Source organism: Tachyglossus aculeatus, chromosome 15 (genome assembly GCF_015852505.1).
Source record: "Tachyglossus aculeatus isolate mTacAcu1 chromosome 15, mTacAcu1.pri, whole genome shotgun sequence".
Taxonomy (NCBI): Eukaryota; Metazoa; Chordata; class Mammalia; order Monotremata; family Tachyglossidae; genus Tachyglossus; species Tachyglossus aculeatus.
The window spans coordinates 11,972,138-11,988,408 of NC_052080.1; the positions used below are offsets into that span (position 1 = coordinate 11,972,138).

General features: G+C 42.7%; 1 protein-coding gene across 3 annotated transcripts in view; it reads left to right on the forward strand.

Annotated features, from left to right (window-relative positions):
* NLGN4X (neuroligin 4 X-linked) overlaps positions 1 to 16,271 on the forward strand; it is a 181,248-nt gene that overhangs the window by 148,293 nt on the left and 16,684 nt on the right. For all 3 annotated transcript variants that reach the window (XM_038757161.1, XM_038757163.1, XM_038757162.1), the window contains 2 exons: positions 6,354 to 6,539; positions 10,623 to 11,412. In XM_038757161.1, coding sequence (XP_038613089.1) covers positions 6,354 to 6,539; positions 10,623 to 11,412 — 976 coding nt within the window. The remainder of the gene's footprint in view (positions 1 to 6,353; positions 6,540 to 10,622; positions 11,413 to 16,271) is intronic.

The window sequence follows — 16,271 nt, forward strand, 5'->3', positions numbered from 1 at the left end:
GATAAGTGACTTTCCCAAAGTCACACACAGCAGACATCCATTTTACCACGGAGGAAACTAAGGTACAAAGAAGATAAGTGACTTTCCCAAAGTCACACACAGCAGACATGGTAGAAAGGAAGTGAAAGCAGAGGTGTGGGCAGCTCATTCAAGGACTGTGGATAGAAATGCAAGGAAAGAGAAATTGGTTGAACCCAGGAGTTTGAGTTGGCAGAAGAGAAGGGGTTTTTTTTTAGTGTGGCGGAGACTTGAGCAGGTTTGAAGCCAAAAAGGAGGGAGTGAGATGAAGATAAAAGTGAGATAGGGGAGGAAAGTGAGAGCAAGCCTTTTGGAGAGTTTAGAAGGCACAGGGCTCATGGCCAAGGTAGGAGTTTCAGATTTTAAGAGCAGACAGAGAACCTCCTTCAGACAGGTGGTTGTGAGGCAGGAGACTGTGTAAGTGGGAGAGAGCATTGACCGGGCAAGGGTGGCCCTTGGCAAAGTTCCCAGCTGACTGCCTCCTCCTTATCTACAGAGCAGTTGATGAGATCACCAGGCATTGCAGAGGGAGGAGGTAGGGCTCTCGGGGTTTCCAAAGGGAGCTAAAGTTTGGAGTATGGTAACGAGGCTAAAACCCAGACAGTGTGATGATCGTACTGGATGAGAGGCTGCAGGAAGATCAAGAGAAACAACATGGCTTAGTGGATGGGACAGAGTACGGGAGGACCTGGGTTCTAATCCCGGATCTGTCACTTGTCTGCCATGTAACTTTGGGCCAGTCAGTTCACTTCTCTGGGCCTCAGTTGCCTCATCTGCAAAATGGATACGACGACTGTGAGCCCCATGTGCGATAGAGGCTGTGTTTGACCTGTTTTACTTGTGTCCATCCCAGAGTTTAGTCCAGTGCCTGGCCCAAATACCACAGTTATTATTATTAGGACACCAATAGGGAGAAATAAAAAAGACAGTCACTGATTAACAAATGCAACACTGCAGCAGGAGGCAACTCTTCTATGTACCTAAGGTGGAAGGGACTGTTGATCATGTATTTTTTTTTCAGCCACCAACATTGATGAAAATCTCCCCAGCAGTTGACTTATCTTTAAGTATGACAGCCGACACATTCTCTATTTTAAGGGAGTAGGGTGACCACCCTCTTAAACCCCCTCATTACCCACAAATTACCTTCCAATCAATCAGTGGTATTTATTGAGCACTTATTGTGTGCAGAGCACTGTACTAAGAGCTTGGAAGACTGCAGTAGAACAGAGTTGGTAGACACGAGATTACAGTGTAGAAGGAGCTGCCAATCCAGAGATACATCTTCCGTGATTCCCACTCTGCCGTCTCAGTTTCCCTCTTGTTGGCACTTCAGGTTGATTTGTCTCTGCTGCTCCAAATTTATCCCAAGGTATCATGTTGTTCCCAAGAAACAGACTTCCTTTTAAGTGTTTCTGTCAAATGCACACACCCACAAGATAAGATAAGGTCCTTCATCTGAAAGAGAAAGCTGTACTAATAATTGTGGTACTAAGCTCTTCCACTATGTGCCAAGCGTTGTACTAAGTACTAACCACTGTACTAAGGTAGTTACAAGATAATCCATGCTCCACACGGGGCTCACAGTCTAAAGTGGAGGCAAAAGCACATTTTGGAAAGGGAACACATGTACCAACTGTGTTGTAGTCTCTCAAGTGTATAGTACAATGCCGTGCACACAGTAAGCACTCTGTAAATGATGATGATAAATCCTCATTTTTACCAATGGGGAAACTGATGGCTATGTATTTAAACAAAGAAATCGTGGAAAAACAGTAATTTGTCTCAACCTAAATTACATGAATTATCCTTGAACCTGATCAAATAGATGTCCCCATAAGATTGTTCATGGTACCTTCTAGACTGTGAGCCCGTTGTTGGGTAGGGACCGTCTCTATATGTTGCCAACTTGTATTTCCCAAGCACTTAGTACAGTGCTCTGCACACAGTAAGTGCTCAATAAATAAGATTGAATGAATACCAGATGAAAAGGTTGAGGTTCATAGCATCAGAAAAAAAATTAGGCTAGTTTTGGAGGCATTTTTATTTTTAAAACTAAGTGGACATTGTGAAATCTGTGTGAAAATCCCAGTAGCACAGAAAAATAAATGAAAATTCCCTTTTGGCGTCTTTATCTCCCGCTGTGAATTATGTAGGTTACTGGCTTTGGCCTTAAAACCTGGAGTTTAAAGTCTTTAAAATTCAGAAGTCAAATATTGTATTGGCTGGCTTGCTGGGTATTTTCAGAGAAATATGTTCTTTTAAATGAGGAACCATCTGTTCAATACCTTCAGCTTTAGACACTCGAGCTGTCTGTTTCATTAGCAGGGAGAGAAAATCCCACAAAATCCCAAACTCTATCTTCTACTAAGAGCCCAAACCAATGATGGTAAAGACATTACTGAATCCATCAATACATTTATTGGCATCTTCCCAGTCAACTTGGGTTTTGAAATGAGGTTGAAGTTTTCAGGGCAGTTTGGCAGTTTCCATTATAGGAGGCTCTGGAAATTTTGAAGCTATTCTGGCTCTGAAACAACCTAACGAGAGCTCTTTTTTTTCTTTCCTTTTAGCACATTTCAGCTGCAAACAGCTAGGGTCACCCCTACATTCAATCAATCAATTATCAGTATTTCCTAAGTGCTTATTGTGGGCATAGAGCTGTAGTAAGCACTTGGGAATATGCAGTAGAGTTAGCAGACATCATCCCAGTCCTCAAGGATCTCACCGGCTAGCAGGGGAGACAGACACTCAAGTAAATCCTAAATAGGAGGAAGCAATAGCATATATTCATTAAAAAATGGTAACAATAATAGTAATAATAATGATGATGGTATTTAAGTGCTTACTACGTTCCAAGCCCTGTTCTAAGCGCCGGGGTAGATACAAGGTAATCAGGTTGTCCCACGTGGGGCACACAGTCTTAATCCCGGTTACTGAGGCCCAGAGAAGTTAAGTGACTTGCCCAAAGTCACACAGCTGACAAGTGGCAGAGAGAGAGGAGTGGGGGGATGGCTAGTGCTTAGGTCAGTCAGTCAGTCGATTGTGTTTATTGAGCACTTACTGTGTGCAGAGCATTATACTGAATAAAATATAACAGAGTTGGTAAACACATTCCAAAATGATCTTACGGTCTAGAGGGGATGTGAAAGTGCTGATGTGGCAGTTGGAGGGCTATGAAGTGGAAAGATTAGACATTACTCCCGCAGAGAGTTTTCTCCTGTTGGCAGGATGGGAGGTGAGATGAAAGTAAAACCAACAAAAATTCCCCTGGAAGCCTTCCAAACCCTCTCCCTGCCATATTCTCCTTTTGAGGTTTTACTGTGCTTAATAATTCCAGACATTATGACTCTGGCTGGTCAGTACCGGGTTCCTTTCTCCCCAGTTATAAGCACCTTCAGGGAGAGCCTGAGATGATCATATTCCCCCGCTCCTGCTACAGCCCATGAAGCAGCTGAACTTTCCAGGGTGTAGAATAGCAGGAGCTCAGTCTCCCCAATATTTACGAGAACCTGGGATCCTAAACCAGTTCTTCGTCAACCACGTTCCTGGAAAGCCCAGGTTAGGAAAGTATATGGACTATAAACTCCTTGTGGGCAGGGAACTGTTTCTACCAACTCTGTTGTTCTCTCCCAAGTGCTTATTTACAGTATTCTGCGCACAATAGACACTCAATCAATACCACTAATTGATTGATATAGGTATAAATATCCATCCTTCGTTTTCAAAGAAGATGCCACTGAAACTGAATGAGGCGTGCCTCTGTTGTATTTTCCAAGCACTTAGTAACACTAGCACTTAGAACAGTGCTTGGCACATAGTAAGCACTTAACAAATACCATCGTTATCATTATTATTAGTGTGCTCAATAGATACCATCCCTACTCTTCTATTATTACTATCAATAATCAATTAGTACTACTACTATTACTACTACTACTGTTCTCAGGATAGTATCTCCCTCTGATGACAATGAGTTAAAATGAGAGCTCCTCCTCCAGAAAAAAAAAAAGTTGTCTATTCTCTGAATCATCTTTCAGCAATTCTGTTTAGTTATTGTTTTCAATGATAAAAAATGCACAATTTCCAAAAAATGTGGACCACATCAAGAACTATGGAAACAATTCGAAAAATATTTTTCATTTGTGTAACAGCAGGTATTCATTAATAGCAGTTTCCCTCTATCACCTTTTACTCCATGTGGAGGAACTCAAACATGCTTAGGTTCAGAATATTAATTACCCTGCTGTTTCAAAGGTTAGCACAGTCTCTGTCTCATGAGGAGGTCAGGGTTCTGATTTAATAAAGGCTTAAGATTTACAGAATTGAACTGCACATTGCTATACAGGGCAGCAACCATTCCGCAAGTAGGTCATTCTCTTATACCTTGAAAAATGCTGAGAAAAAGACAAGTTATTAAAGGACTGTGATCAAGAAAGAACTGAGCCTCTACCACAAAATCATGGATCCATTTATAAATTCATCACAGCTTTCTCTAGAATAAATGGACAGGAGAAGATAGTCATATTGTTCTAAGTATGAAGCTTATTACTATTGGAGCCATCTCCATTGGGAAGCTTATGGAAAGGGACATTTCTGACGTGTACGACCTGATTTATTCCATGGCAAATCATCCCAACGTTTCTCTGATAAATGCAGTTGCTTCTGAACACTTTGTAGGCCTTAAACACTAATTAGACCTTTCTAATTAAATGGCAGGGGGCAGGAAGAAAACTTGGCATCGTCGTCTGGTTGAATCCTCTACTAGTCATCTGTGCACGTTAGCATAGACACATGCAGGGGAAATAATTCAAACTAGGCATCCTCAATGTGATGTGTTCTCTGGGTTGGTAATAGGTGAGTCTTGAGGCGTTTACAAAATCGTGTTCTTGTCTAGATTCCTAAATCTAGGTCTAGGTTTAATTTGGACCTAGAACTGTGGGGTGGGGGCGGATGCAGAGACAGAGACATGGGGTGACACAAAGGGAGAGACACAGCGGGGTGGCCGTAAGGGGAGAGATGAGGGACAGTCAGAGATGGAGCCAAACAGAGAGAGGAAGAGTCATAGATCCAGGGACAGAAAGAAAGACAAGGACTAGAGATGGAGACGCGAGGGTGGGGTCTGAAAGGGCCATTTCTAACTTGGGGGACCTGCTTCATTCCATGGTAAATCGTCACAAAGTTTCTCTGAAAAATGTCGTTGCTCCTGAACACTTGTTGAATGCCTAGGGTCGAAATCTAGGTCCAGTTCTAGGTCCAAATTAGATTTCTAAAGTTCATCGGAAAAAAACTCTCGGGATAGGGAATTAAGCGTTGGCCGAGTGGACATTTCATGAGATCGTTTCTGATTTAGAAGATTATAAACCATGGGCGGTGTGATGTGTCCCCAGTGCACAGAATCTCTAGAGTGCCAAGCATTGTGTTACTGCCCAATAAATAGTCTTTAATGGATGAACAAAATATCTCCTGTAATGTCACCGAAAGAGATTATGCTGTCTTTTCTACTAAAGAGTTCTTAGGGTGATTGCGGTGGGTCTAGTCTCTCTGCAGTATGGGAGGGCTTCCTGGGAATTCATTCCAGAAAATCAAAACAAATCACTATCTTCTGGCATTGACACTATTCTGCATTGCAATAATAGTAGGGGAGATGATACACTCCATTTTAAAGCTGTGGTAACTGTAGTATTAACAAATTTAGACTACCTTTGAAAGCAATTTCTAAAGTGAGTCTGATATTTTAGTTACATCTGCAGGGTCAGTGCTGAATTGCTAGGAGATTTCTGCTTTCTTTGTAAAATAAATATTGTTCAGCGCAGCATTTTTTTCAACAGGTACCTTTGGCTTACTTTGGCTGAAAGGATTGTATTTAAGGGAGTTTCAGTATATGCCCAACAAATGTATACAAATCTCTCAGGAATATTTACCATGAAAAAATTACGCTATACTCCTTCCCATACTGCTACAATAATCCAAATTCAGTATTTTGGTCAATATTTCCTGTATATTATTTATGTGCAAAATCTCAAACTTTCAAACATTTTAATTCTGCCTTGAAGTATTGCATTAGATCTAGTAAACAGTAATTTTCACCTTCAGAGTTGATTTATAAATAGGCAGAAAAAAATCCTAATATTTTGTTTACAAGGATTACATTGGAGGTGTTCTGTTGTTTTCAATCAACCAACCAATGGCATTTATTGATCACTTACTGTGTGCAGAGTACTGAACCAAGCGGTTGGGAGGGTACAGTACTTGTTGGGAAAAGAAGCTCACTATAAGCTCCTTCTAAAAAAAAAAAAAGTAATTCTGTGACATTTTTTTCATTCCTTTTGTAGGTTTTTTAAGTACTGGGGACCAGGCGGCCAAAGGCAATTATGGTTTACTTGACCAAATCCAAGCCTTACGGTGGATTGAAGAAAACATTGGATCCTTTGGAGGGGACCCGAAAAGAGTGACTATCTTTGGCTCAGGAGCCGGAGCATCTTGCGTTAGCCTGCTGACCCTGTCTCACTATTCAGAAGGTAATAAAAGTGTCACCTTGGTCCAGATCGAGGGATTGAAGTGCAAAGCTGAGGGCAAGCAGAGGAAATCGCAAATCTTGCTAGGAAACCCTCCACCAAAACTTAAGCGGAGAGAACTGCCCATTAACCTCCAATGGTTGGCTCTTGTTTTCCTGGAAAAAAGATGTTTCTTTTCCATTTAATGATAATAATTGTGGTGGTTGTTACGATTTTACTAAGTTCCGGGCACTGTACTACGTACTGGGGTAATTCAACGATAATGAGGTCAGGCACAATCCCTGGCCCTCATGGGGTTCACAGTCTAAGGGGGAGAGAGAGCAGGGATTTTATCCCCATTTTACAGCTAGGGAAACTAAGGCAGAGAGCAGTCATGTGGCCTGCCCATGGTTGCCAAGTGGGCAAGTGACAGAACTGGGATTAGAACCCAGGTTCTCTGACTCCCAGGCAACTAAAATAATAATAATAATAATAATAATAATAATAATAATGGCATTTGTTAAGCATTTACTGTATGCCAAGCACTGTTCTAAGCTCTGGGGGAGATACAAGGTAATCAGGTTGTCCCACGTGGGGCTTACATTCTTAATTCTCATTTTACAGATGAGGTAACTGAGGCCCAGAGAAGTTAAGTGACTTGCCCAAAGTCACACAGCTGACAAGTGGTGGAGCCGGGATTAGAACTCATGACCTCTGATTCCCAAGCCCGTGCTCTTTCCACTGAGCCACGCTGCTTTTCTAGTAACTGAATAAGCAGCAAGCCGCACCTGGCACCCACAACAAACGTGATTGTAGATCAGTAAAACAGCTTGTGTTTTCTTGCCACAATTTGCATGCTGTTGGGGAATTAGGGAATATTTTTGAGACAAAGCATATCGGGATAGAATGCAATGTGATATCAAGAGAAGTACCTCTGAAGATGTGTGTGTTGTCAACAAAAGGGTAAGTACTATAATGCAAGGCTCTTCGGGAACACAATCACCCGATTATAGGAGATTTGGCTGCATTTAAGTTTTATTTTAAAGACATTTCCAATACTCAAGTCTTGCAGAAAATCCTAAAACAAAGTGTTATGGTACCCAAAATCGAAAGAAGAAAGAAATCTGAAAGACAAAATGTTCCCTTTCATTCCTGTATTGTGTATTTGTTTCTATCAAGTATTGATCCTATTTCGAACAGGTATAGCAAAATCAAAACATTTTCCTGGGAAGTGCCAGAAAGTCTCATTAAATAGAATGGTTTTCTAAAATAATAAAATTATTTAGCATCACCTTATCTTATTTAGTGCTGGAAGGTCTGTGCCACTGAACTAGGTATAATTGAATTAGATGGCATAAGGGAGAAGATATAATAAATTTGTAAAATTTTACTTACTGAGAACCTTTGGGAAAAAAAAATCTATGTCAAGCTGAAACCTTTGTCATTATAGAGTTGTGAATGTACAAATGTAGTAAGTGAATGATAGAATGGATCATTATAATTTTTTAGTCCCAAGATCTACAACACTTATGGTTTTCTTCTCGCTAATTTTTCTTTCTTTCTAAGCAGCTATTTTTAGTGCATTTGCTAAGCACTTCCTAAGTGCCAGGCGCAATACTAAGCGCTGGGATAGATGCAAAATAATTGGGTTGATATTCATTTGGCACTTGGAAAAAGTGACTGACTGGTCTTCAAAGGGCCTATTTGCATCTACCCCAAAAATGTTTTCTGTCAGTTTGAGAAAACATCTATTTTCATTGTAATTTTATGAAAGTTCCTTGTTTGTTTGTTTTCTGGTACTTGATAGGCGCTTACTGTATGTCAAACACTGTTCTAAGCACAGGGGTGGGTGCAAGTTAATTAGGTCGGACACAGTCACTGTCCCCCAAGGGGCTCGCAGTCTTAAGTAGGAGGGAGAACGGGTATTGAAATCTCATTTTACAGTTGAGGAAACTGAGGCACAGAGAAGTTAAATGACTTTTCCAAGGTCACACAGCAAGCAGTTGGCAGAGCTGGGATTAGAACCCAGGTCCTCTGACTCTGAGACCTGTGCTCTTTCCATTAGGCCACACTGCTTCTCAGCACTGGTTCACCATTTTCTCTAAGTAGAGCTTCCCTACCCTCGAGGAGTTTTGTAAGTTTTAATTTTTCCGCTTGTGAGGCCTTGGAGAGGGTTGAATTTCGTTGATTTGCTCCATCCACAGAGTGACCTTTGTGAATCTCTGTGGTATCCCGATGGATAATGCACCGGTAAAGAGGCCCCTAAGAGTTAAGTAACTTGGTCAAGGTTACAGTACCTCAGAGACAACAGGGTTCCAATTTCGTGGGTTGTCTCCTGACCGATGCCCCCCCGTAATAATCGTACCGTAATAATAATAATCATATAATAATGGTATTTGTTAAGCACTTACTATGTGCGAAGCACTGTTCTAAGCACTGGGGGGGATACAAGGTGATCAGGTTGTCCCACGTGGGGCTCACAGTCTCAATCCCCGTTTTACAGATGAATTAACTGAGGCACAGAGAACTTAAGTGGCTTGCCCAAGGTCACACAGCTGACAAGTGGCGGAGCCGGAATTCGAACCCATGACCTCTGACTCCCGAGCCCGTGCTCTTCCCACTGAGCCATGCTGCTCACCTATCGATTGCTTACAAGATTTTAAAAAATGGCTCTGCAAAGCCCCTTGAACCCAGGGATGGATGATTTCTGCCTTTTGCAGCTCTTGAATCGACATCTGCTGAACTCTTGCTGTCACTCAAGGAGAAAAGGCAAGAAAGTAAACAGGTTATTGTGAGTTTTGCCGCCCTGTATCGCCTGCCTTGTCTTGGTCAGGATTGGGGTTCTCATAGCCAAGCTGGCTGTTGAAATAAGACATCAATTTATATTGTTGTATAAACTCAATCCATCAATTTACTGAGCGCTTTCTAAGTGCAGAGTACTGTACCAAGCACTTGGGAGAGTGCTAGCTCTCATTTCTCCAAATCGCTCTCCTTTTTGCGTCATCCGTGCACCTCATTCTGTGACCTTTGGACAGTTGATATTCTCCCCACCCCTGGCCCCACGGTACTTTTGTGCAGATCTTTAAATGATATATTATAAATTCTATTTATTCATATTACTGTCTATCTCCCCCTCTAGGCTCATTATGGGTGGGGAATGTGTCTGCTAATTCTGTTGGATTGTACTCTCCCAAGTGCTTAGTACGGTGCTCTGCACATAGTCAGTGCTCAATAAATGTGATTTATCGATTGATACAATTCAACAGAAACAGCAGACACAATCCCTGCCCAAAACGAGCTTACAGTCCAGAGGGTGGGACAGCCTACTGAAGCCCTCTAAAAAGCAGCACACACTCCCACATCTTCCTGGGGCATTTTTGCTGCTTTGTGCAATATGGGAGAAGGAGCCAGTGTCACTTTCAGTCCAGCTTTTCAAATAATACTCACAAGCGCCGTATTCAAATGAAGCGTTTTCATTAGGAGTGGTTTGAATATGTCCTTTCATCAGAGTTGTCCCGGAGAGCTAATTTCCGTCCAGAGTACATCTTTAATTTGTTCAAATATTCCGGTTACTGAAGAAAATCCAAAATAGGCCACACAGAATCATTTCAGAGCAAAGTCCTCCTGAACATTGAACGTATTAACTGGATTTTACCGAACTTTTAACAGTGACTTAGTGCCCAGTGATTGAGGTGAGCGTTATGTTTACTGTTGACCTTTACGTTGGGAAGAGCATAAACTCAAGGTAAAGAGGATGCGTATGTCTGTGGTTAACCCTGCTTAGGGATAGCAATTTCTTGGAGTTTAGAATTGGGTAAAACAGGGGTACTGTGGAATGGGGGAAATGGGAGAGGAGAGAGGCTCTGAGAAACTTGTCAAAGAAGTTTCATTTTCATTAAAACACTCAATTAACCTCGCAAGTCCGTGTCTGGGCGTGCGTTCTACTAGCAACGAGCGTCCCAAGATTTCAGAATGAGTGGAAATCTGAGCCCTACTGTACCGAGAAATTCACATCCCCGCCGTACAATAGAAGCATTCTCTGCTCAGTAAAAGCTGCTTTTTTATATTTTGGATTTTCATTTGCATGTACACAATTTGCACCTGCAGGTCTGTTCCAAAAGGCCATCATACAAAGCGGAACAGCATTATCCAGCTGGGCAGTGAACTACCAGCCTGCCAAGTACACTCGGATATTGGCAGATAAAGTCGGCTGCAACATGCTGGATACCACCGACATGGTTGAATGCCTTCGGAACAAGAACCACAAAGAACTCATTCAGCAGGCCATCACTCCCGCGACGTACCACATTGCCTTCGGTCCCGTGATAGATGGTGACGTCATCCCAGATGACCCTCAGATCCTCATGGAGCAGGGGGAGTTCCTCAACTATGACATAATGCTCGGCGTCAACCAAGGGGAAGGCCTGAAATTCGTCGACGGCATCGTGGACAACGAAGATGGCGTCTCGCCCAACGATTTTGACTTCTCCGTCTCCAACTTCGTGGACAACCTGTACGGTTACCCCGAAGGGAAGGACACCCTGCGGGAGACCATAAAGTTCATGTACACGGACTGGGCGGATAAGGAAAACCCCGAAACCCGGAGGAAGACTCTGGTGGCCCTGTTCACGGACCACCAGTGGGTGGCCCCGGCGGTGGCCACGGCGGATCTCCACGCCCAGTACGGCTCCCCGACGTACTTCTACGCGTTTTACCACCACTGCCAGAGTGAGATGAAGCCCAGCTGGGCCGACTCCGCCCACGGAGATGAGGTCCCCTACGTCTTCGGCATCCCCATGATCGGCCCGACGGAGCTCTTCAGCTGCAATTTCTCCAAGAACGATGTCATGCTTAGCGCGGTCGTCATGACGTACTGGACCAATTTCGCCAAGACTGGGTACGTCCGGCTCACTGTCCTCTTGGTCTTGCGGAGTCTAGCCTTCCCAATCAATCAATCAATCAATCAATCAATCAGTCATATTTATTGAGCGCTTACTGTGTGCAGAGCACTGTACTAAGCGCTTGGGAAGTACAAGTTGGCAACATATAGAGACAGTCCCTACCCAACAGTGGGCTCACATACTAAAAGGGGGAGGCAGAGAACAAAACCAAACATACTAACAAAATAAAATAAATAGAATAGATATGTACAAGTAAAATAAATAAATAAATAGAGTAATAAATAAGTACAAAGTAAATAAGTACAAAGGGAAAGCACTAAGATTGCTAGCCCGGCGCACTGCATCTTTTCTTTTTAATAGTATTGGTTAAGGGCTGACCATGGGCCAGGCGCCATACTAAGCACTGGGGTAGATACAAGCTAATCAGGTTGGACATAGTCCACGTCCCCCATGGGACTCATGGTTTTCATCCCCATCTTGCAGATGAGGTAACTGAGGCACAGAAGAGTTAAGTGACTTGCCCAAGGCCATACAGCAGATTAGAATCCAGGTCCTTCTGACTCCCAAAGCCCTCGCGCCCTCGCTCTATCCACTAGGCCACACTGCTTTTCCAACTGTAGTTGAGCTGTATGACTGTAAACAAATTTCCTATCAAAAGTGAATGGAGCCCAATTTTTTTCTTTTTAGGTTACCATTCTCTTTATCGAGACCGTTTTTCCTAGGGCTCTGATTGCATAATAAGAAAGTTTATGCAGGGTTTCCTCTTCAGGTGATGGAAGAGCAATTAGAAAGAGTCCATTTTTCCTGAAAAATACTAATCATAGGGCTTCAGAACATTAGGTAATGTCCGGGTTATAAAATTGGGTGCTGTTCCCTGACAGAGAAGGGTCCTGGGGGAGGGCTTATCCCCAGGAAAATCCTGCAGTGAAGATTCAGAGAGAGAAAAAAAAAAAGATGAGTGGAAGCAAGTCTTCTTTTACATATGTGTGTATGTGTGTATATATATATGTATATATATATATATATAAAGCAAAGCAAACCTATTTGAAAACATTTGAAAAGATGAGAGCAGTATCAGGATCAATTATGAAGGGTGAATAAGATGGGGAAAATTACACTTTGAGATGCAGGAGGAGGAACCCCAAAGTAGCTTAAATGTCTGTTGTCAGAATCTCTTTACTACACCTCTTCTGGTATCCTTCTTTTGAAAAATAATGCTCTCTTTTCTATTCCACCATCATGGTTTGCTTTTTTTTTTAACCTTGAGTCTCTGGAATTGAATTAAAAATGAAGACGCCTATGGCTCTAAGGGACAGTAAATCTTTCCAATGACCGTTTAATGGCAGGATCAGGCTCTCAAAACTGCAGCTGTACTGCAGTGCAGAGAACAGTATACAAACAGTAGAAGAAGTCGGAGCTGTCTAGCGTTCAAACGGGTTTATCGGCGATCACAGTCTTTACTGAATCAGAATCATGTTTGGGGGCAGAGGGTGAGAGAGATTTGGTGGTGTCAGCAGAACTGTGAACAGTCGTTTGGGAGAAAAATATGGTGGGGGCAGGTTGGTTGGTCTGGCCAGACAGCGAGTGCAGGGACTATCAGAGGAGCAGATGATGGGTTTTAGATGAAGGTTTTCAGGCCGAATAGATGCTGGGTTTTTAAATGTTTGAAAGGGAAATGATTGACCTTTTTGATGGGCACAGCGTTGAAGGGAAGCCATTTGCATAGCACCAGGTGGACTGCATCACGTGGCCCGGTGACTCAAAGCCACTGACAGCAATATAAGCAATTGAACAGAGATTATTATCCCCGTTCCCTCAGAACGTTAAAGAGTCAGTGACTCAAGGCTTACAAGAGGCCTTTCAGACCCAACTGTCACCATTACACACAAAAACGATACTGGAGCTCGTTCCACAATTCCCAGTTGACACAGTTCCTCATGGGTGAGGTTCCAATCCTCCCAGTTCCGTCCAAGCCGCTCCAGAAGGCCGCCCTGCCCAACCAGTAATACAGTCAGTGAACAGGAATGGTCCAGGGATATCATACCTATTCCTCCAGGATGTTGCTTCTTTCAAACATCCTAAAACAAAATGAACTATAGGTATTTGTTCTGCTCTTCCAGGCTGGGTTCAAAATTGGGGACTTTTTTTTTTTCTTCTATCAATCAGTCAATCAATCAATCGTATTTATTGAGCGCTTACTATGTGCAGAGCACTGTACTAAGCGCTTGGGAAGTACAAATTGGCATCACATAGAGACAGTCCCTACCCAACAGTGGGCTCACAGTCTAAAAGGGGGAGACAGAGAACAGAACCAAACATACCAACAAAATAAAATAAGTAGGATAGAAATGTACAAGTAAAATAAATAAATAAATAAATAAATAAATAAATAAATAAATAGAGTAATAAATATTCTAGACTGTGAGCCCACTGTTGGGTAGGGGCCGTCTCTATGTGTTGCCAACTTGTGCTTCCCAAACCCTTAGTACAGTGCTCTGCACACAGTAAGCGCTCAATAAATATGATTGATTGATTGATTTAATGGAATCTGTTAAGCATTTACTGTGTGCCAGACACTGTACTAAGCACTAGGCTAGATACAAGCTAATCAGGTTAGACGCAGTCCATGCCCCAACATGGGGCTCTCAGCCTTTTAATCCCCATTTTACACTTGAGGTAACTGAGGCCCAGACAAGTGAAGTGACTTGCCCAAGGTCACAGCAGACAAGTGGCAGAGCTGGGATTAGAACCCAGGTCCTTTAGACACCCAGGCCCGTCCTCCATTTACGTGTTCCATTTACATTAGGAGAAGCAGCATGGCTCAATGGAAAGAGCCCGGGCTTTGGAGTCAGAGGTCATGGGTTCAAATCCTAGCTCCGCCAACTGTCAGCTGTGTGACTTTGGGCAAGTCACTTCACTTCTTTGTGCCTCAGTTACCTCATCTGTAAAATGGAGATTAAGACTGTGAGCCCCCCGTGGGACAACCTGATCACTTTGTAAATTCCCCAGCGCTTAGAACAGTGCTTTGCACATAGTAAGAGCTTAATAAATGCCATCATTATTATTATTATTATGCACAGAACCAGAGCGCTAGAGAGTCGGAAGAAGAGAAAGTAGTTGTGGAGATGGGAGGTAGTACTGAATCTAGGAATGGCATCCTGTCAGCTGTGTGACTTTGGGCAAGTCACTTAACTTCTCTGTGCCTCAGTTACCTCATCTGCAAAATGGGGATTTAAGACTGTGAGCCCCCTGTGGGACAACCTGATCACCTTGTAACCTCCCCAGCGCTTAGAACAGTGCTTTGCACATAGAAAGCCATTATTATTATTATTATCCTTACACTGGGTCAGTTCTAGAAAGGAGAGAAGCACTTGGTTCTCAGAGTGAAGAATAGTTTGAAAAGCTACCGGGAATTGGAATCTGACCTAGGGAAGATGTGAGAAGTATCACAAAGACAAAGGAAATTATCCAAGTGGCAAATTCATAGCCAAGAAGAGATTAGCCTCTTCTCTAATTCAAAAGAAATTGAACACCCCCATTCCCCATTTTCATGCTTAACATGAAGCCTAATACCCTACATGGTGTTTATACATAAACAGATTTCAAGGAAAGGGTACTGTTCTGTGAGTAGAGAGAACCTGCCTTCCATGTTGCAATGTGTCTTTTCTGGAGAGAAAAGGGGAGGTGATTTTGCCTAGATAAGCATGCGATGTCAGTCAGACAGACTGTTAGGCCACTCTGAGCCCATGTTTGAGCCTGTAATGCCAGCAGGGAGAAACATAATCTCCCCTGCATGGAGCAAATGGCCTTCAGCCAACTTGTTAAAACTACAGCAGTAACCACCATTTTGTCATTCACCACTCATTGAGTTGATAACAAGGTTGAAAACATCTCCACCATAAAGAAACTTGAGGCTCTGAGCGGTTTTTAGGATTTAGCTCTGAACAGACTCCTGCCACTACGGTCCTAATGCCAAGCAGATCGAGTATCAGAACAGCCTCTTGAAATTAAAGCGCATCTATTCTTCCTGTAGCTGATCCGACGTGTGGTTTATCCCTAAAATTCAAATCCCTTGGTGTGTTTTGTCATGTTAAATATTCTCCTTTTCCTGACTAATCCCAAATGTTATTGAAGAATTGTTTCTTGCATCCATAGCTACTAAAAATCAGCTTCCTCTTGAAATACAGCAGCAATGAAGAGGTGCCAGACTCTGAAACTCTTGTTAGAATGGGTTTTCCTTTTCCCCGACCATTACTGACTCTTTCAAAAGCGACTTCAGTTTTCCATCCTGAAGCAGAATTTGTTACCAGTGGTTTGTTGAGTTCACACCACCATTGCTAAAAAGTACACATCATTATCATCATAAGAATAATAGTGATGGTATTTGTTGAGTGCTTACTATGTGTTCAGCACTGTTCTAAGCGATGTGTAGATGGAAGATAATCAGGTAGGACAAAGTCCCTGCCCCATATGGGGCTCACAGTTTTAATCTCCTTTTCACAGATGAGGTAACTGAAATACAGAAAAGTCAAGTGACTTGTCCAAGGTCACACAGCAGACAAGTTTGCGGAGCCAGTATGAGAACTCTGGGTCCTTTTGGCTCTCAGACCCGTACTCTTTCCACTAGGCCATGCTACTTCCCGTGCTGCATCATTTTTGGCTGGATTTAGAAAAAAGGCCGACGTTGTAAAATCAGCAGTCAAAGACTCTTGAGAACTATCTTAGTTATTCACAGCTGTCAGTGATGGAAGTTATCGTCTAAGTCGTGACAGTGATGACCCATTTGGATCACGGAATTTTATTTTAATAGCTCGAATTAAGTGCTTGCTTGTCTTCCTTTCTTTCGATCGTATTT